Source organism: Pimephales promelas, chromosome 6 (genome assembly GCF_988280905.1).
Source record: "Pimephales promelas chromosome 6, fPimPro1.hap1.1, whole genome shotgun sequence".
Classification (NCBI taxonomy): Eukaryota; Metazoa; Chordata; class Actinopteri; order Cypriniformes; family Leuciscidae; genus Pimephales; species Pimephales promelas.
In genome coordinates, this window is record NC_142774.1 from 34,268,434 (window position 1) to 34,290,203 (window position 21,770).

A 21,770-nucleotide genomic window follows, 5' to 3' on the forward strand; every position below is an offset into this window, starting at 1 on the left:
TTTTTCAGTCAAAAGTCTGATTACTCAATCCCCCTTCTCTAATTAAAGCTGTGAGTTGAGCTACACTACAAAATGACAAACTAATGCAAAGGCTGATATATATATATATATATATATATATATATATATATATATATATATATATATATATATATATATATATATATATATATATATATATATATATACACAAACACACACAATTAAGCTTCTATGAGTGGATTTATCAGACTATATGAAATGAGATTTAATGATTTTTATAACTACATTCAAATGTGCTTTTAATCAGCTTGTTTAGTGTTTAATAGATCAAGACACACGCTTGTTAACTAAACTATTAAATATTGTGGAAATAAATAAATAAGCTGAAATAAAATTTATAAATATTAGATGGAAAAACTTGACTTGCCTTGGCAACAAACTGACATAAAATAAGTGAAGTTAAAGTTAAAAAAATTACTAAAACTGAAATAAAAAAAAACTAATAAGTGCATAAAAATACTAAAAAAGAAAAGGAAAATATTACAATAAACATTCAAAATATTAATAAATACTATAAAAGTATATAATACTAATATTTTTGATTATTTTTAAGAATTGCATTACAATCATGATATCTGATGCTTGCATATTTGATGCATGCAAATAGAAGATGCCTAAAATGTAACAAAAAGATCTCATTACCAGGGGTAGCGTTTTCCAAACTGCAGCTCCAGAGCATGGTAGATTTTATTATGCGTGTCAGCGTCTCGCACATGTAGAACATTTTCCCCTATTTTCAAAATATCATGAATTTGTAAAACGGGCCCATCAAGGCAAATACACTCAAGACACTCAATTAAACAAAAAGCAGCCAAGACTTGTTTTAGAGAGTAAATATGCCATCCTGGTTTCAAGGATCTAAATGAAAAACTATAACCAGAACAGTAAAATGGTGATCATATCCTGCCATAATGCCTCAACTCCTCTCTAATCTTACCTGTTTCTCGACCCGTCTGACGAGTACCCAGGTTAACGACGGGTGTCCCGAAAGCTCCGGCCTCACGAACTCCACAGCTGCTGTTGCCAATCATGCAGCCGGCATGTGCTATCAGCTGGATGAACTGATCGAACGGAACATGCTTTACCGCACGGAATTTCGGATGCTGCTCGATTCCCTTCCGCCTCATCACACGAACCATCTCCTTACTGCCTACATGAGACAAACGCAGAGCAGTATGGCATTAATGGGGGGAATTCTCCTAAGCCTCTTTATTCAGGGAGTTTATTCCGGGAAGTTCATAGCAAGACTGTTTCACATCAAGTCAAGAGGTTTATGTATTTTTTTGTTTTTTAAACAATTCATTAGTAATGCCTCATAAGAGTCACAATTTCATAGAAAGATGTATTTTGTTCAGTGTTATAGTTAAATAAAACTATTAAAATAGAAATAATAATTAATTTAAATAAAGCTGAAATAAAATATAAATATTAGATTAAAAAAATTGCAAATAAAATTAAGTTTAAGTTCAAATAAAATGATTCAAACTGAATTAAAGTTAATTAGAAATATTAAAAAAATGACAAACCTTTTAGAATTAGAATTGCTAAAACTCAAATCAAAATTAAAAATAAAAAAAATAAATAAATACAATAATAGAATATAATTCATACTAAATTAACACAGATTATATTTATATTGTGTATGCAGTTTTTACAGAACTTCTTCTTTGAAGTTACAGGAAAAATAACTAATAGCACATGGTCACTATACAATTGAATTCAATTCACACTAAAATTATTACATTGCATTACATTATATTATAACCAAGTTTTTTTTTGTTAAAGTTACAGCAAAAACAACTAAACACTTACATAAAATTTTGGTCATATCACCTTTCCTCAGTGGCAGGGCCATTTTATTGTTAAGACTATAAACTTATTGGACTTGTTATTTCAATAAACAGACATTATAAAAAAAGCACCTCTGTTTTGACTGTTGCGTCCAGTTGCGTCTACCCATCATTAACACCAAACTCAAAACAATCCATGGCTGTTTTGTCTGTCTCTAAAGCCCTTGCAAATTATCTTAGACGGCTGCCGCTGAGGGTCACATTAAGCCTTTTAATCTGATAGGAAACATAGCTATATATGGGCAGAAAATGTGTGTATAATCTTCTGAGGCACAAAAAGTGTGAAGGATCAGTGAGAAAGAAAAACAAAAAACAAGCGAAAAAGCTCACCTGCGTCAATATTCGGGAAAAGAATGAGAGTTTTCTTGTTGAAGGAGATGAGAGCATCCAGCATTAACTCGTAGATCTTAATGGAGTTCTTGATGTCTGTGGTAACAGGATGCTGCAGGGCCACAACATAGTCCTGCTCCTTCACCTCATCCCCTGTTTAACAAAGAACCACATATGCATAAATAATGGGATCATTTTAACCAAACTTCATAGTAGTTATCATTTTGCGCTATTTAACTCTGTGGATTGCATAGGCTTCATTCTGTTATCTCTCCCCATTAATTTACATACCAATCCAAGACTTGATGATATCAGCATAATCGTCTCGTTTGTGGGCGGAGAGCAGCTTGTCGTATGACGGGCAACCAGCCAATAAGATACGAGAGTGGTCTTCGCACATGGAGATGAGGTGTCTCTCGGCTGAGCGGGTGCAGACGGCGTGGTAGTGTGCCAGTTTGGAGATGGCATGACGAATTGAATCATCAATGGTTCCGCTTACTTCTCCACCTTCAAGGTGCAATATGCGAATGTTCATTAGAGACGCTGCCGTCGCCAAGGCCAGCGCGTCAAAACGGTCGCCGTGAACGAGCAGAATGTCAGGGGCGAGACGCTGGAGCACGTCGGGAAGCTTCACGAGCGCGAGACCCACGGACTCCACCATGGCAGCATCGTCCTCACCACGAACAATGGTGTGCAATTTAGAGCCGATATCAAACTCATCCTGCTCAATCATACGGATCGTGTTTCTGGGAAAGAGAAAGACAAAAAGAAACTTTTAAATATGACGTAGTGCTGCAAGCAACGATTATTTAAATTATTGATTAAAGGGGTGATGAACTGAGAAATCAAATTTTCATCAAATGAGCTTTTGACATCTAAGATGTCATCATATTATAAGAAGTTTCAGAACTGAAAACGTCATTGTTAGTCCAATAAAAGCTTTTATTGACACCAGGCTCAGCAAACGACCCCTTTTTTTTAAAGTGGGGAACTATGACGACAAAGAGGATAAATCACCACCCCCGCAGGAGAAGATCAACGCCTACTTCAACACGGCTGGTTTAGGCCCGAACATCATGTATGGGGGAATCATTCCGGTTGCCATTTTACAACATTGGACGTTTCAAAACAACATCCCCCCAAGTGCATCGACGAGTGAGTTGAAACTCATTATAATATGCAAAACTGTTTTCCACTCACAGCAGTGGGCGTTTACTTCCAAGTCTTCAGTGCGAGACGCCCAAAAAAACCGAGCGTTTCTGAGCTAGGCTCAAAACTAGGGTACAAAATAGCCTATTACTTATTCATTTTGATGTTTTTGAATGTAAAACCCAAGCGAACATCATAAGTTGACCTCAGACAACAATATAATAAAATTTAAAAAGCCAGTTCATGACCCCTTTAATCTGTTGATTATTTCTTCTATTAATTGGATGGATAATGTATTATTGTTAACAAATAAAGACATTTGAATCAATTATTTTCTAAATTATTGCTGTGAAGTTTAGCAAAGACTCACTTGCTGTCAGTACAAGCTTTGACAGATGCAAATTTTAAATAATCACAGCCAGGGCTTGACATCAACATCCACCAAACCCGCCAAATACTAGCCGCTTTGGTAGGTTGAATTTCATAACACATAGATTTTTTCAATTGTAGTCTTTTAATAAGGCATCTGAAAATGTGTGCTGAGATTGGCAGATGCATTTAATTGAAGATAAAATTTGTTGTCGATTTTTTTCCATGATCGATTATATTGATGTTTTCAATAGATTCGTTGTTGCAGCCCTTATCTGCATCAAAGAGCGATAGCGTTTAAAAGCTGTTAGAAATAAAAATAAAAAAAATCAATCACAATTCAGTATGAAAATAAATGCAAGAAAGAAGATGAATTTGGTTTCAGACAGTGTACAAATATCACAAGACACCATCGCTGTATGTTACAGTTTGAATGTTGAACATTTTAAGGATGCAAGTACATTTTTAATAAGTACGGTAAGTACCAAACACTGAAATTATGTAGAAAAAGCGTGCATGGTAAGAGGCAGCTTGTTTTCCATTTTCTTTGAAATAGAATAATAAAGGTAAAGTCAAGGTTTTTTGACCCAAGGCGGAGTAAAGGCTGGTTTGGGTTCATTGTTTAAAGACAAGGGTTTCTAGCCACCATCTGCAGCCCAATGTGAGAGCCAAACTCCCACCGTCAAGAGCTACATTCCAACATTTCCATGGCAACAGTGAGAAATAGAGCTGATTCATGTTTCAAAGCTCTCAAGGCTAGGGTAGGGTTGCACCAGCCACTTGTACGTTCTTTCTTAAGTTGGAACTTAAGCACTTATGAGGCTTAGTAACTACTACCTAGTTTGTAACTAACTCTGTCTGTACTTTATTCGGTTGCACCATTTAGCTAGTAGGTCGTAAGCTCTCCGTAAAGTAATGCGTAGTTGCATAATGTGACGTTTACCCCCAATATTCCAATAGCAGCCTTTAAATGCGTAAACAGAAGCTGTATTGAAATTAGGGCTGGGCGATATACTGGTTCCTTGATTAGAAGTAAATCACCTTCACCTGCTTTCAGATGGAAGATATGATGCATATATGATAAATAGATAATTAAGTGATTAATTTAGTGATGATTGAGCATTATTGAAGACACCTGATGTTAACAAGCAGAATCTCTGAAGGAGAAAATTAAATCACAAATTGTAAGTCACCGTTATGGAGATCAGTGTTTGCTTTAGTTGGGCTCTTGACCCTTATACTTTCACTTTAAATTTTGTTTGTCTGCTGTTGTTGATTTACAACAGTCAAATTAACAAAGAAAATTGTGATCTGATAGCGTTATAATCATGCTTTGATCTGAATAATGAAACTTACTTAGATGATTTGGTTTAACTTGTTAACAACTGCTTTGTGATGCTACAGCATGTGATTATCAGTATTTTTTTTATCACACAAAATATTTAATAAAAATTGTTCTGATCAAAACACCTTCAATTGAATTTATTAAGAAACACACGGACAGCAATAATCAGCCTGATTCTCAACAATGGTGACAATAATAATCCATGTCGCAGTGGCTACCACCAATCACAACTCATTAATGACTCCCATCATGCATTGTGGTATGAATAAATTATGATCTGAATTGTCAATGTAATTTACTTTTCCTAATTGAATATTCTGCTCATCACCATTGTTGAGATGCATTGACTGAATCTTGAGGTCTGTGTGTGCCTAAAAAAAAGATTTGTTTTACTACTTTTAAGAAATATTTTATATTATATCTAAAATGCTGGATATTTATGCAGAATTACAGTTATGCTGTAACCAACAGCACAAATCACAAACATAAAATTCAAATGATGATTGTCATAATATAACCAACACCATTAGATCACTTTTGTTCTTTGTTCATCTGGCAGGTCAACTGTTTTTTGTCCATACAATGAATGAACACCAATAGCGACCAAAACAACATTGGACCCCAATGCCTTTTTAATGCATGAACAAAATTACTTTTGTGTTCCACAGGAAGAAATGGAAAGCATTTCAGGTTTGAAATGACAAAACCAATTTATCAGGTTAGTTTTATAAATACAAATTTAGTTATGTTTGACGACCCCTCTGATATCTACTTTCCCTTCAACAATTGAATGTATGTTAGTTAAACGGATGATATGATAATGTTCAGCAGCCTTACCCGTAATCATCAATGAGATGTGAACCCAGCACCACCACTTCCAGGTCAAAGATTTCAGGGTGAGCCTTGATGCCGAACATGATGGGGGCGAGTTTAGAGTAGTCCGCTCTGTTACAGGTGGCCACGCACACCCGTAGTCGTTGCTTCAACTCCTTCTCCACATGCTCCATCTTCTCCTGTGCTCGCTGGGTCTTCAGATAATACAGCTCCTAAATGAGGAACATAATTACAAATAACTATGGTATTCTGAGAAAACAAAAAGAAGAATGAATATGCAAATTTTGTCATGGCTAAATGCACTTTATTGCTTTACCAAAACGTAAGAAACTCATTAATAAAAAAAAAATAATGATTTATTTAGCTAATTAAGTGCCATTCTTCCGGTTCAGCATAGTTTGAACCCTGTATTGATTAAAATCGATCTGTTTTATGCACTACCATTCAAAAGCTTGGGGTCAGTAACATTTTATCAAGGAATTAATACACTTATTCAGCGAGGCTGCAATAAATCAAAAGTAACAGTCAAGACATTTATAATGTTATAAAAGATTTCAGACAGATTTCAAATAAATGCCATTCTTTTAAAGTACTTTCTTATTTAGCTATATTATTCATAAAAGAATCCTGAAAAAAATCACTCTTTCCAAAATTATATTAAGCAGCAAAATGGTTTTCATCATTGACAATAATAAGAAATGGTTATTTTGGAATTATTTCTGAAGTATCATGACACTGAAGACTGGAGTAATGATACAGAAAAATTCCAAAGGAATAGATTTAATTTTTAAATATATTAAAATAGAAAACTTATTTTGTTATAATATTTTACAATACTACTGTTTTTATAGTATTTTTACCAAATAAATGCAGCCTTGGTGAGTACAAGTGACTTTTTAAAAAACAATTACAAATCCTGATAAACTTTTGAATGACAGTGTGTTCAAATAAAAGAGAAAAAACACAATGAACTGTAGTAAATCAGAGCAAGCCTTTCATGTCGGGTTGCCAAATCGAGAAGGATCATACTTACATGAGTATTCCAGACCTGAACACTCTGAGGCATGAAAACAGAATAAGAAAAAGAAAAAGTATATTTTGCTAGTCACTTCATAGATGAATATAAAACTTACTAAATGACGTCAATTCTTTACTTTCTTTATTCCAAATGCCCTTTCTATGCAAGAGGAGAGACACCTTCAAACACTTGTTTCTGTATATGGACATTGACCATTTCAACTTTTCAAATGTGTTTTATAAGGAAAAAGCAAACACAACTGGAAAGTAGGGGCGAAGTACATGGAAATAAAGGGGCTATCATTGTGAGTTTAAATGTCCCACTGCATACGATAAAATTACCAAACCAGTCAAAGTCAGCTTATTGAACCTTTAGGCAAAATATAAATAGTTTGCCAATGTGTTTTGGTAAAATGTTGTGTGTCAGATACATCATGCCAATTTAGGATGATATATGGAAACATGGAACTAACACATCAGTTTTATTCAGAAGCCCAAATAAGATGAAAATCTGATATCGTAAACTTTATTGCTTATTTTATTATACACACACACTATGTAAACACAAACTTTTATGTCAGAGGCAAATCATCGATTTGACAGCTCTTTATCTCCCATAAGATAAGATGATATTTAAACGCTTAGTTTTATGATTTTATTGTGGGGGTAAAACATATTATGCAATGCAAACTGAACATTTTTACAATTCTTCATTTAGGCCTCTACAGAAGTCATGGTGTAGATTGTGTACAACAAGTTTTTCAGCAACGTTTTGATCACGCTGATAATTTAGAGGCCTTAGAAATTCATTTATCAAATATGAATCTGTAGGTTTTATGAGGTTAACGCATATAACATGCAATAGATTGCAAAAGGATATGAATTTAATTTTTAGTGAAGACAAACAAAAATGGCATCATACAGTGAGAATATAATTTTTTAATTTTAGAAAAAATTGTTGAGTTTATCTGATTTGTAATAATATGATTTCATACAACATTATTATTATTGTTAGAAGAGAGCTATTTAGAGGCTTTTAACTATACTCAAAAGAAAACTATCCCAAACACACAGGAATGCCACAAGGGTGTGGCATTCCTTGGAGTCAATGCAAATATGTTCAGTTTTTGTGGTTTGAGTCATCGTCTTCTGTCACAAAACCAAAGACGACTGGAAAATCAAGTGTCAAATGTAAATTGTCAGAACTAAATGCCAAACCAGTTCCACAGAGAACTTGATGCTTAAAGTGTTTTCCCAATAGGTTATTATTAACCTGATTGGTGACATTCTTCAAGACATCTTTTGTGCTGATTCGACAGAAAAAATAAAAAGGGTCCAAGATGTTTCATGTTCTTACAATTTAAAGAGGTCTATCGAATACCTTTTCCCTATGTATTGTATGTGGATGTGAAGGTTGAGTTCGTTAAAAAAAATAAAAAATAAAAAAATAATAATAAAATATTTGAAACCATTGGGACAACTAGCAAAAAATTATCTAGGTAATCTAAAAAATCTAATTTAAAATATGCTTGCAGAATTATCCACTCTCAAAATGATAATTTTATAAGACAAAGCAGTCATATTGTGCTCTACATTCATTTTTCAATATCATGCGACACTGAAATGTAGGGTACTACTTACTGTTCAACTGTACTTGGCATGTCACAGACACACAGAATCGAAAGTTAGAGAATCAAATTCGTTAAACTCGATCAAAAGCAACACATGAATGAAAAAATATCTAATATGCCAAATGCCAAAATTCAAAAGTTCCAAAATTCTCCAATGCCAAATTTCAAAAGTCAAAAGTTAAGATTTGTTGGGTCACACTATAGATTAGGGTCCAATTCTCACTATTAACTATGACTTTTGCCTCAATAAACTCCTAATTACTGCTTATTAATAGTTAGTAAGGTATTTGTTAAGTTTAAGTATTGGGTAGAGGGATGTAGAATATGGTCAAGCAGAACAAGGCATTAATATGTGCTTTATAAGTACTAATAAACAGCCAATATCCTAGTAATGTACATGGGAAAAAAGCAACTACTAATAGTGAAAATGGGCTATATGCACGCATAAGTTCGGCATTTGACGAAGGATGCTCGTCAGTTTCCAGTTGGGGAGATTAAAGCGGAGGAAAACGGGATTATGGCAGAGTCTTCAAAATTTACTGTCCTCCCGTCTTTGAAACGAAACTTTCATACGTTTAGATGTAATTTTATATATAGTTATGTTCATTTAATATAATTTTAAAAAGAAGCATAAACACAACGAGGGGTGTCTGTTTTACCTGTTTTTGTGACTAACGTTTCTTTACTATAACATGGAGTATAAAATTCAATATATATTCTCGGTATTGCATTGGACTCTACGATCGGCAGAAGTTATCGAGCATCCTTAGACCTTCACTGGAAATACCCCCGTGCAAGGAGCCCATTGGACCCTAAACTAAAGTGTTACCATTTTTTGTTTTTAAAACAATGATATTATGCTCACTAAGGATTCTTTTTTTTTTAATAAACAAAAAAACTTTTATAACTATTATAAAATATTACTACGATTTCATTTCACGGTTTTAATATAATTTATTGCTGTGACGGCAAAGATGAATTTTCAGCATAATTACTCCAGTCTTCAGTGTCACATGACCTATCAGAAAATTATATGACACACCAATTCGTATTTCCATTTTTGGCGTGCTATCAACATGCATAATCACTTTTCAGCGTGTTCATGAATGCTGTTGACTTAACGTTACGTAATTGTATATATAAATATATGACCTACCTCAACCCCGTCCCTAAACCTACCCGTCACTGGGGTTAATACCATTTATGAGTCTTCCCCTACTATCCGAGGAAAAAAAAAATATCGCTCCCCAAATGTAGATCTACATTTTGCTTCATTTCGCTCGGACATTTAACGGCGTGTATTAAAGCGTAATCACTCGGACACGCAGATAGCTCAAAATGCGTATAGATAACACGCTACTTGACTTGAAAGTGGCGTGTATGTTTACGCAAAAGTCATGATGTCATGATGCTGATTTGGTGCTCAAGAAACGTTTCTTATTATTATCAATGTTGGCAACAGCAGTGCTGCTTAATATTTGTGTGGAAACCATGGTTCTTTCATGATCCTTTTGTAATAGAAATCTTTTGTAATAAACGCAAATCTATTTAGTGTCACTTATGATCCATGTAATGCATCCCTGCTGAATTAAAGTATTAAACTTTATACTTACTGACCACAAATATTTAAGGGTGGTTTAATTGTGAAATAAGCTTAACCTGACATTATCTAGACGTGTTTGTGCATTCTTCAGGCAGAAGAAAACTGCATTTATAGACACTTCACTCGCACATGATTTTACAACCATGGTATGACATGAACAAGGTCTCAGACAGTACAATGTCTGACTGTGCTCTATTAAGAGCTGTCAATCGAACATCTTCAGGGCCAACTCCCACACGTCCACCAAAAAGGAAGTTATAAAAGAATATGGCATATTTTAAGGCAGTGCAAGGCCTTTTGGGAAATCATCACCTCATCACAGTTGTCCTACATAGGTCACTGCTCATTAGTCCAACCAACCCCTGTGTTTCTGATGTATTCTCTACATAAAAATAAAAACCAGAAGTCATTCTGACTAAGTGTCCACATCAAGACCATACATCCATGTTTGCATCTCACACACTCATCAACCCTGCTAAAAGGCATCACAAGACTCTAGCTGCACCCTAATCATTACAAACGGGGGAGGGAGGGAGGGATGGAGGCAGAAGGAATGAGGAAAAGCAAATGACAAAATGGCATCTGACTCACGTGTGGGTTTCTAGCATATCCTGGCATCATAGTGTATGCAGTGTTTTCTTTCCCGCTCCCTTCTGAATTAAACAGAACCCCTTTCTAGCTGCTCTCCCTCTATTCAGTGTCTCTGACAGCCATTAAAGCAAAAAGGAGGAGGACAGCGGCCCAATGCATGTTTCACACAAAGCAGCGCGGGATGGAACAGCCCAGGGGGCGGAGTCAGAACAGCTCACGCACACCAACTGGCTGGCTGGCTGGGAGAGAGGAAAGACGTGTCTCCGCCCCTGCATCCTCTTACAGCCCCGAAAGCAGTTTGTAGACACAACTCACCCTGCCATATTATTTCCTTTTAACATAATAACCAGAAGTGTGTGTATATATTTTTACATTCCATCACATTACTGCCTTCACAGGTCTGGTAAAATTACAGATTCTGTAGCTAAACGGCGATTATCTTTTACCTTGAAACAGGTTTTCAGAGGCCTTTTCAGCTTTATTTTTTCTAACCTAACCAGAAAAGGAGATTTTTATTTAATCAAGTATTTGAAAATAGAAAATCTGAATAAATTATTATATGAAAATATACAGTATCAGACATCACACATATTTTTGAAGACCGGTCTGAAAATATTCATATTTATTTATCTATTAATTATAATAATTTCTTTGTAAAATGAATATTCAACATAGCAAAACTATTCTGAAATGCAATGACATAAAATATAATTGATAACAAACAAGATATTTTCAAACGATAGCCATTTTAAATGTAATTGTTCATTATAAATGATTATTTTCTTCTTTTTTTCCTTTTTTTCAATATTGGTTCAATATTGGTTCAGGGTTCAATATTGGAAAAAATAAATAAATAAATGATTCTTTTCATTGAATTACTTTACAATTAAGCAATTTAACATAAACCATATGACAATAAATGGGACAAATTTTATGCGTTTATCATAGATGACTCTTTTCTCTAAATATTTCTGAGTTACTTTGCAGTGAAACAATCCAAAATCAACAAGACAAAAAAAAATCCTTTAGCTCAAGCAGTATTTGATGTGACTCTTACAAAAGATCCACGTCCTCATAACCCGTGACCTCCACAGTAAGAGTGACGAAGCAGGTACATTTAACTCTGTATGGGATTGACAGATTGTATGCGTTATCTCTTTAGCCAAGCGTGTTTCTTTTTATTTGTAAGGGTGTGTTGTCTGCTGAGAGCATTAAACTTTGGTGTGGTGAAGGATCTGTTTGTTTGCATTTCAACTGCTACATCCTAAAGCAGAATTGAATCATTCATTGCATTGACAGTGATGTGTTCTATGATCTACATCAAGAAGGAACTACATCACTGTTAACAGAGATAACACCTTAGGTGTGAAGAAATTACAGTAGGGCTTCGATCTTCAGCAGACAGGCAGTTTTTGTGTTTTGTGTTCCTCCCGCTTTAACTCATTTATTAGGCATCTGTTGAAATGATTATGTTTTTTTGTATGATTGGCATTTTAGAGAATTTGATCCCAATTAAAGCAGTTAAATGGCCATGATCAGACACTCATAATATTTTTTTTATGAATATAATCTCATGCATCTATTCTTTTGTATGATAGATATTTTGGGGACGGTTATCCCAATTAAACCATGATCACGAGTCACGACTGGCAGCTAGCCACTGACGGGTCACATGATATGCCAGTCAGTTGAAGATCAAACCCCCACTCAGAAACGATCGGCTACAAGGAAGCTCTTAAGACGCATCTACATATATTTACTTTAATGTATGTACTTTTCTTTCTTTTTTTTGTTTGACTTTGAATGAATATTGATCTTAAATTGACCTTGTTGAGCTACTTTGTTTCCTATGAATGCGAGTCTCAAATACACCCAGTCTTTAAAAAGGCGTGAAGAAGAGATACAGAGAGTAAACACACTTGCAAAGCGCAGATCAAGTGTTTCAACCAGACAGAGACGAGCCAAAACATACAGATACAGCTACCGCATGCCGTCTCTTCTGGAAGCTGTATCACTAATAATGGGATCATTCACAATAATACAAACAAGCATCTGAAACTGAGGCACATCTTTGTCAGATGAGACCCTTACGGCCCTGTCAAAACAAAGCGAAATGGTGCCATCAACTGGAAGAATAAGAGAGGAGCACAGGACCAGTCACCTGATCACGATAGAAACTGTGCCTGGAGATCTCTCGCTCTCTTTCATTAACCATTTCAGTCGTATCCGACTCTTAGGGATTCTATGGCCATCTCTTGCCATACTTAAGAGACTGTCCATGAATTCTCTTAGCAATTATTTTTCTGAGCTTACCTAAGTCTTCCCATTACATGGTTTGGGACGCACAGACTCACTCACACCTACAATTTAAGCATCTTCAGTTCCTGAAGATCTACCTTCCAGCTAAGTTGAGCTCCAACAACCCTGCCCAAACACAACTGAACCAGCTAATTCAGGTTTTTAGGAGATATTTAAAAACAGGTGTGTTGAATCAGGTTTGTATCCGAACTCTGCAGGTGGGGTTGATCTCCACAAACAGGATTGGGCACCTCTGCAATAGAACTGGATGAACAAGTGATAATCAAGTGCATTATGATAATCCGGATCCCCTGCCAGATTACTGTATCTACAAGCTTTTAACCAATTAGCATAGCACAGTCTAACAGGAAGTAAGTGTGTCCAAATGAAGTACCCATCAGAACAGAACAGATGTTGGATGGATTATGATCAATTCTTGCAGAAAAAGCTCAGGGCACACCTGAATTAATTCAAGGTTGACAGAATGGCTCAAAGAGACTTGGCCTATGGGAATGTTTCACTACATGAACTTATACATTTTATACTATTGCCCCCTTTATAACACTAACCCAATGGGGGGGGGGGATTTATAGTATATCTATTTAGATAGGCAGTATACTTATATATAATTATAATTATATTATAATTATTATAATTATATAATTATATATATACATTTGGTTTTCCTCAGACCTTAACAACCTGTTTTCCCACATGATATTACACAACAGCATACAAAAACACTGGGTAAAGAAAAACACAAGGGAAGATTGATTTAGGTACTTATTTTAAACTGAGTTTTAAAGTTAAACTCAATTAAACAAGTCTCCATATTATATCTCTAATAATAACTTTTAAGAATGTGTATTGCTATCCAACGACAGACCAAAGTGAAGGTAACTTGGCGAAAAGTTTAGTCTCTCAACTACTGGCCAAGAAATGCTAGCAAGATAGCACTGCACATTATTACTTACGTTAGACACGATTATCTGTTGTACATCCTCCTGCGTGATAACGCAAGACGTTTATAGAATCGGATAACCCAAACACTGATATACTTGATCAATCATCAACAGAGGCAGATTAAAAAGCTAACCGAACATGCGAACATAGCGCTGGTGAGTATTCTTTCTCTGTTTCTATTGCAGTTTAGAGCAGTCAGCTCACTGCTGCCCCCCACTGACTGGTGTCTCGGTTCGTTGCATCAAAACAAAAATACTGTACATTAAAATAATTGAATATTGGATATTAAATATTATTTAATACTTGAATATTAATATTGCCTTGATTGTATTTTTTTTGGTCTAAACTCTAAAATAAAAGTTATTCAAAATGATTTGTGCAATCAATAACAATTCTATTCTCTGATTTTCTTTCTATGACATTAACATGGATATAACATTAAAAACAAACTTTCCTTACTAAAACACATTCATAGCGGATGGAGTTGATCAAATGGGCTAGGCAATTTTTATCTCAGCACTTCTGAGCATATAGTTACTCTTATCCAAGCTTGATTTGCTTTGAACTCACTCAGGAAAAAAAAAATATGATACATGGCTATGTGGAATTTTAATTTACCTTTATTTTCTGTGGTTTACTGTTATAATACTAAATGATATATGTATAAATTAATTAATTTAAATTATATGTATTTAAATTTTAACTGTATATAATTAGCCTAACAGTCAACAGCGCATTGTAAATCTTCCAAAAAAAAAAAAATTTTTTAATGTACATTTATAACACCACACTTTTTATCATATTATATTATATTATATTATATTATATTATATTATATTATATTATATTATATTATATTATATTATATTATATTATATTATATTATATTATATTATATTATATTATATTATATTATATTATATTATGTTATGTTATGTTATGTTATATTATAAACTGCCAAATTCACACAAGGTTATTTCAAAAACACATAAACGTCAGTTATGTCTGTGAACGTAAACAGCAAAGAAATCGCGTGTGTTTATTAGATCTGTGTATCAAAGTGAAAGCTGCATAACATATAGTACTTACTGCTATATATTCTGTTAATATGAATCAAACAATAAAACAAAAACAGAAAATCACTCTGCTCTTTATTGAATAACTTTAGTGCTTTAATAAGAATAAATACTCGAATACTCGTGCTAATCAAAGATAATCATGCGCACAGCTCGTAAAAGGGCATAATAGGACTCCTTTAAGCACAGAAAATGTTTACAGAAAAGAAAAGGGTCTATGCCAGTATAGGGCAGAGTCTGTCAGTAGTTGTGGGACATCACTAAAGCTACAATCTCAAAGGGCTTGTTCTGAGACACTGCTTATGGGGATTAAGAAAGAGGAGTGTGTGGTGGTTGTGTACACACTGCCGACACACATTGTACCATGTAAAAGTACATTTTACATAACAGGTCCCCTTTAATAGTCTCTAATTTGAAAAAAAAAAAAACAGAAATGTGTATTGGGTCAATTAGAACAGGTTACTGAAGTTAGGTGGCTGTTTATTCCGACACATGGGTTATTATTATAGAGATTGGTTTCACTGAAACTATGTCTTATACATGTCTCTCTTCCTCAAACATATGTTGTGTCCAAAATCACCCACTACTCACTATATAGTGGATTGTATAGTGAGTTTGCCATTTTGTAGTGCTGTTTGAATATATATGCTGTGTCCGAAATCACCCACTACTATTTTAAGCGTTGAATGGTTGTAGGGCCGGTCTGCTCAGTTATTTGGATTTTCACGCACAACCATTTCTAGGGTTTGCAAAGAATAGTTTGAAAAGGGAAAAACATCCACTATGTGGCAGTCAAAATGCCTTGTTGATGCTAGAGGTCAGAGGAGAATGGGCCGACTGATTCAAGCTGATAGAAGAGCAACTTTGACTGAAATAACCACTCGTTACAACCGAGGTATGCAGCAAAGCATTTGTGATGGACTACAACAGCAGAAGACCCCACCGGGTACCACTCATCTCCACTACAAATAGGAAAAAGAGGCTACAATTTGCAAGAGCTCACCAAAATTAGACAGATGAAGACTGGAAAAATGTTGGCTGCTGATGAGTCTCGATTTCTGTTGAGACATTCAGATGGTAGAGTCAGAATTTGGCGTAAACAGAATGAGAACATGAATCCATCATGCCTTGTTACCACTGTGCAGGCTGGTGGTGGTGGTGTAATGGTGTGTGGATGTTTTCTTGGCACACTTTAGGCCCCTTAGTGCCAATTGGGCATCATTTAAATGCCACGGCCTACCTGGGCATTGTATCTGACCATATCCATCCCTTTATGGACACCATGTACCATTTTTTTTTCTTTTTCTTTTTTTGAAAATGTCAATGAGGTCACTGTACTTAAATGGCCCCCACAGTCAACAGATCTCAACCCAATAGAGCAATTTTGGGATGTGGTGGCACGGGAGCTTCGTGCCCTGGATGTGCATCCCACAAATCTCCATCAACTGCAAGATGCTGTCCTATCAATATGGGCCAACATTTCTAAAGAATGCTTTCAGCACCTTGTTGAATCATCAATGCCACGTAGAATTAAGGCAGTTCTGAAGTCGAAAGGTGGTCTCACACACATTATTAGTATGATGTTTCTAATCCTTTAGGTGAGTGCATCACACACATTATGCCACAATTTTAGAAACTATTTTATAGTCAGTACAGACTACTTGGACATGCAGCTTAATGGTGAAGGTGATTTCACCAGTACAACATGTTTTCGGATTAACATCAATTTACAGTTTATGTTTAGAATTAAAACCAGGGTTAGGTTCCTCTACATCAGTGTTATTCACCTATCATTTCCCTCTTATTTTAGGGATAACTTATGGGTAGGGTAAGAGGTGGGGATAGTTAGGGTCAGGACAAAATTTGTGGGCGGGAATGTTGTTCCAGATCAACAAATTATTTTGATCCAACATGTCTTACTTGTCAAAATCCCAGTAACCGTATAGCTCAAGACAACTGCTCTGCACCTTTTCTCGACAGAGAAACAAAAAAGGTGGGGGGAATAGGCGCACTGATTATAGGCTCACTCTCACGCTCATCAATAGGCTACTCAATACACACCTTCTCAATAACGCGAGATGATCGCGTGCCAGTCGCGCGACTGCAGAACAGCAGCGGCAGTGCGGATCGACGCGCGTTCGTTCGGTGCTGCATTGCAGTGGTATTGACACAATGTGCGTAAAAGTGGACCATGTTGCATAATCAAAAGCGACTCTTTCTTGAAACTGCGCTTTGTAAAAACCCGAGGCGTGGATGGGAGAGGGTGGGGGAGGGGTGGGAGTGTAACAGAGCATTCTTGACCCAGCGTGTCGCAGTGAAACGTGAGAGAGGGGAAGGGCAATTTCACAGCAAAAACAAGCAGCAAACACACTCCACAGACTTAATGAGGTTATCTGTCACTGGATAACCACGCAATGACAGGTACCTAACTATGGCAAGCCGTTTTTAGGTGTTTCTTTAACTTAGCCTACTATCGTAGTGCTTTTTTAGGCTACTTCAATTGTGACTAGTATTTTTTCTTCACATGATCTCATAGTGGGCTATTAATTGTCTACTAGTCATTATCTAAAATGGAACATAACTATTCTGTTGTCACAGGTAACAAATTGCACACGTTTATCTTTGAATTATGAGGATTTACACTGAAAAAAGAGCCAACTTTCTTTTTTTGGAATCGATTTTAATTCGTTACAGATACATGCATTTTTTTTTCCAAGTTACTTATGGTTTGGTTCAGACCTTAAACTTTTAATAATAATCAAACTCATGTATTCTCTTCAAGACAAAAATATTCATAAAAAAGATTTAGCCTATAAAGATAGCCCCTTAAAATATTACTTTAGACAAAAAATTTAGGCCTATTTAATGTAGCTCAATACATTTTTTTTTTCTTTTTCCAGCTTAATTTCATCATAAACAAAAGCTGGAGAAAACAAAATAAAATTTAACTTAAAATAAAACAAAAAATTTATTTAATTTAGTTTTCTTATTGACAACTTTGAAAGACCTTTATTTATTTATTAAAATAGGCTATGCAAAATATTTTCTGTTATTTTCACCAAACAGAAAAAAAATGAATAAAACAACAATAATGTTAGTATATTCTGAACAAAAACACTCCAATGTTGAAAAAAAATTACTTTTTATAAAATGTTTGTTTTGTTTTTTTCTAAGTATACACTAAATACATGTCGCAGTCATTTCACATTTTTCAGTGTAAGATATCAGCTATTCATTTCTAACAAGTATATTATTTCCTTTTTTGCTGTTACCTCCAGTAAATATTAATTCAGTTCCAGAATTATTGAAATACTATTGGAATACTTTGCTGATAAAAAGTAAGATTACATTTACAAGTAAGACCGTCCTCGACACTAACTAAAAATAATTATTTGTCACTGTTGGGAAAATGACTAGCAGAGAAGTAATAGTGATGGAAAGTAGTAGTTATAAGTGTATAGGGATACCAGCATTCACACATTTGGAATAAGTAGGCCTACAGGTTTATTTTTCACCTCATCTCATTTTGGAGCTTGAGTTAAACCAGTCTTGCAAAATGTCTTTTCCCATGCTGTCCCCTATATTGCAGACAGTCATAACCTGTTAAAATTGTTCTGACCTGCATAAATGGGGAATGAATGCCAGGGCGAATAACTCTTGAGGGACACTCTACACAGTGTAAAGGAGATGGCAGAGATGAATATGACCTGTGCATGATATTTATAAGACATTTCAAACACATAATTCTCTTTCTCTTATTCTTCCAGTTCTACAATAATCAGTCTGCTCTCCTCTCCCCGCTCCCTCCTCTTTTTGTCCACTCAGCTCTCTGCACTGAGAGTGCATAAATCAGTGTTTCCCATTTGGCTGCAGTCCAGAAGTGATAAATGCTCACAGAATAAAAATTCAGCAGAAACAGTTGGGCCGTAATACATCCTCTCTCGCTCTCTCTCTGTCCCTTAAATATTGATCTACATTCATGATCAATGCGACTGATGATCTCAGTGGGCGTTTCTGTCCAATGCTTGATTAAATGACCCGCTATACCTCCTTTGTCAAGCTCAGACATATATCTGCGTGATGAAAGAAATGAAGAAAAGTGGATGGTGGTTCATTTTTAAACAGAAAAAAGGACGAACTCACATTTTTGTGAAGCATGTCCTCCTGAACTGCTTATACTCCTGTCCACTTTTTAAAATAAAGGTTCTTTATTGCCATTTTTTGGCTCCATGAAGAAAATTTGACATCCATGAAGCCTACACAAAATGTCATTTTTGGCTCTCTAGTTGTTAGAGTTGCTAGTTGCTCTCTAGTTGACTGTGCAGAAATTGACCCTTCACAATGTAATGCTTTACAATGAACGAAAATAAAAAGGAGAGCTATACATGTGGCATAACCGCCCTTTTTAAAACCTTTATTGTTAAAAGTGTACAAAAGAATTATACTTTTCAGTTTGGTAAACATACTGTAAACCCTCAGCACACCGAAATACCAAACCTTTTCATGGGTCAGTTGCATCAGCCCAGTTTTTAAAAGACTACAGCAACAGGGAGGTGTTATGACTGTAGGGAGAACCTTTGCGCACTGCAGTGTTGAGCGAGGGTGTGTTTTAATCATGCAGAGTCATGTGGTGTGTCTTCTGCTTTAAGATGTCCCCAAGGTCTTACTGGATATTGATTCTATCTGGTGTCAGACAGCTTTTCGATCTGATCACTCTAAGTGAAAAAAAATGTCCTTAAAGGGGTAGTATGCCCTTTTACGAAGACTTTGTTTTTGGGGTGTACTAAAATATGTTTTTGTGCTTGATTGTTCAAAAAACACTTTTTTCAGATTTTACATTATTACAGCACCTCTCTCCACAGTCTTGCTTGAACACTGATTTCAATGAACCCCCTTCTTATGAAATATGAAATGTGTTGTGATTGGTTAGCTGGCCCAGTGTGTTGTGATTAACACACTGTAAAAAAAAATATTGTTGGTTTAACTTAAAAAACAAGTAACCTGGTTGCCTTAAAATTTTAAGTTCATTGAAATGGAAAAATTGAGTTAATACGATGAAGGAGATTAATTTAATCAACAGAAACTCAAAATATTATGTTATCTGAACTACATAAATTATCTAAGTTGATTTGACAAAAGAAAAAAATGTTGTGGTTACAAATCATGAAAAAAAAAATACAGTGCAGTTTTCCATGGGGAAAAAGTGGAAAAGCATCATAAATGCAATGTTCTTGTCCATATAAACTTGTACTGCAAGTAACCTTCTAAATGTCACTTCATGGGTGAATATAAAATGCATTCCTGTCTTTTTCTTTCATGGGAAGGGTGACCTCATGCATTCAATTTGTCAATGCAGAGCACTTAAAGTGATTGGCAAATGCCTAAAGTTGACAAGGCAATATATAATCTAAAACAGTTTTTATTATGACGAAAAAATGGTTAATGGTTATGTTATTGTGATTATTTGTATTATTCACATTCACTGTGAAACAGGTGAACAGGTGTTTTGACAACCATAAAGTGTAATTTTCAAGAGATTTCAAAAGTTTGGGGTCGGCAAGATTTTTGATGCTTTTGAAAGAGGCTGCATCTCAAATACAGTAAATGAATTAATATTACAATTTAAAAGAACTGTTTTCTATTTGAATATAATTTAAAGTGTAATTTATTCCTGATGCCAAAAATGAATTTTCAGCATTCTTCTGTCACATGACCCTTCAGAAATCTATTTTAATGCTGATTTACTAACATTTCTTAAAATTTTTAATGATGAAAACAGTTCTGCTGCTTAATCTTTTTGTGGGATTTTAACATTAGGCCTATTTTTACTCAGTTTAATGCAGGCTGAATAGAAGTATTAATTTGAATACAAAAAAGTGTCAAAGATTATGTGTATTGTTAATTTTAACAGCATTCTTTGATGTTTTTTTTTACCAAATGCAATCACATTAAAGGACTAGTTCACTTTAAAAAAAAAAAATTGCTGATTATTTACTCACCCCCATGTCATCCAAGATGTCCATGTCATTCTTTCTTCAGTCGAAAAGAAATTAAGGTTTTTGATGAAAACATTCCAGGATTTTTCTATAACAGACTTCAGTGGGAACCAAACGGTTCAAGGTCCAAAAGATAGTTTCAGTGCAAACTGAAAACTGTTCAAAGGGCTTTAAACGATTCAAGACGATGAATAAGGGTCTTATCAAGCGAAACGATCGCTCATTTAAAAAAAAAAAATACGTTTTATAAGCTCAAATGGTCGCCTTGCTCTGTTCTGTGATGCACGTTCGTGACTCTCCTGTTCAAACTCAAAATGAACAAATCTTTTTTCATGTAATTTGATTCAACGAACAAAATGAATGAATTGACTCATTTTGATGATTGAGTTTTAAATAAAATTAAATAAAATTTTAAATAAATTAAAAATTTTAATTATTTTTTTAATTAAATAAAATCATTATTTATTTATTTTAAATGAGTGACCGTTTCGCTTGATAAGACCTTTATTCATCGTCTGAAATCGTTTAAAACCCTTTCAAGAGTTTGCAGTTTGCACTGAAACTGTCTTTTGGACCTTGAACCGTTTGGTTCCCATTGAAGTCCATTATATGGAGAAAAATCCTGGAATGTTTTCATCAAAAACCTTAATTTCTTTTCGACTGAAGAAAGAAAGAC

The 21,770-nt window shown here is 34.9% G+C and overlaps 1 protein-coding gene across 7 annotated transcripts in view; it reads right to left on the reverse strand.

Moving 5' to 3' along the window:
- The window catches only part of gne (glucosamine (UDP-N-acetyl)-2-epimerase/N-acetylmannosamine kinase), a 31,187-nt gene that overhangs the window by 5,028 nt on the left and 4,389 nt on the right, over positions 1-21,770 (reverse strand). The window contains exons 1-7 of one of the 7 annotated variants that reach the window (XM_039670137.2): positions 14,034-14,205; positions 6,953-6,976; positions 5,923-6,131; positions 2,514-2,968; positions 2,223-2,375; positions 980-1,192; positions 685-772 (exon numbers count right to left, since the gene is read on the reverse strand). In XM_039670137.2, the coding sequence (XP_039526071.2) occupies positions 685-772; positions 980-1,192; positions 2,223-2,375; positions 2,514-2,968; positions 5,923-6,092 (1,079 nt within the window). In that variant the 5' untranslated portion in view covers positions 6,093-6,131; positions 6,953-6,976; positions 14,034-14,205. Of the gene's footprint in view, positions 1-684; positions 773-979; positions 1,193-2,222; positions 2,376-2,513; positions 2,969-5,922; positions 6,132-6,952; positions 6,977-7,052; positions 7,160-10,761; positions 10,938-13,752; positions 13,771-14,033; positions 14,206-21,770 lie in introns of those variants that run through there. The other 6 variants (XM_039670134.2, XM_039670138.2, XM_039670136.2 and 3 more) reach the window with 6 other exon arrangements.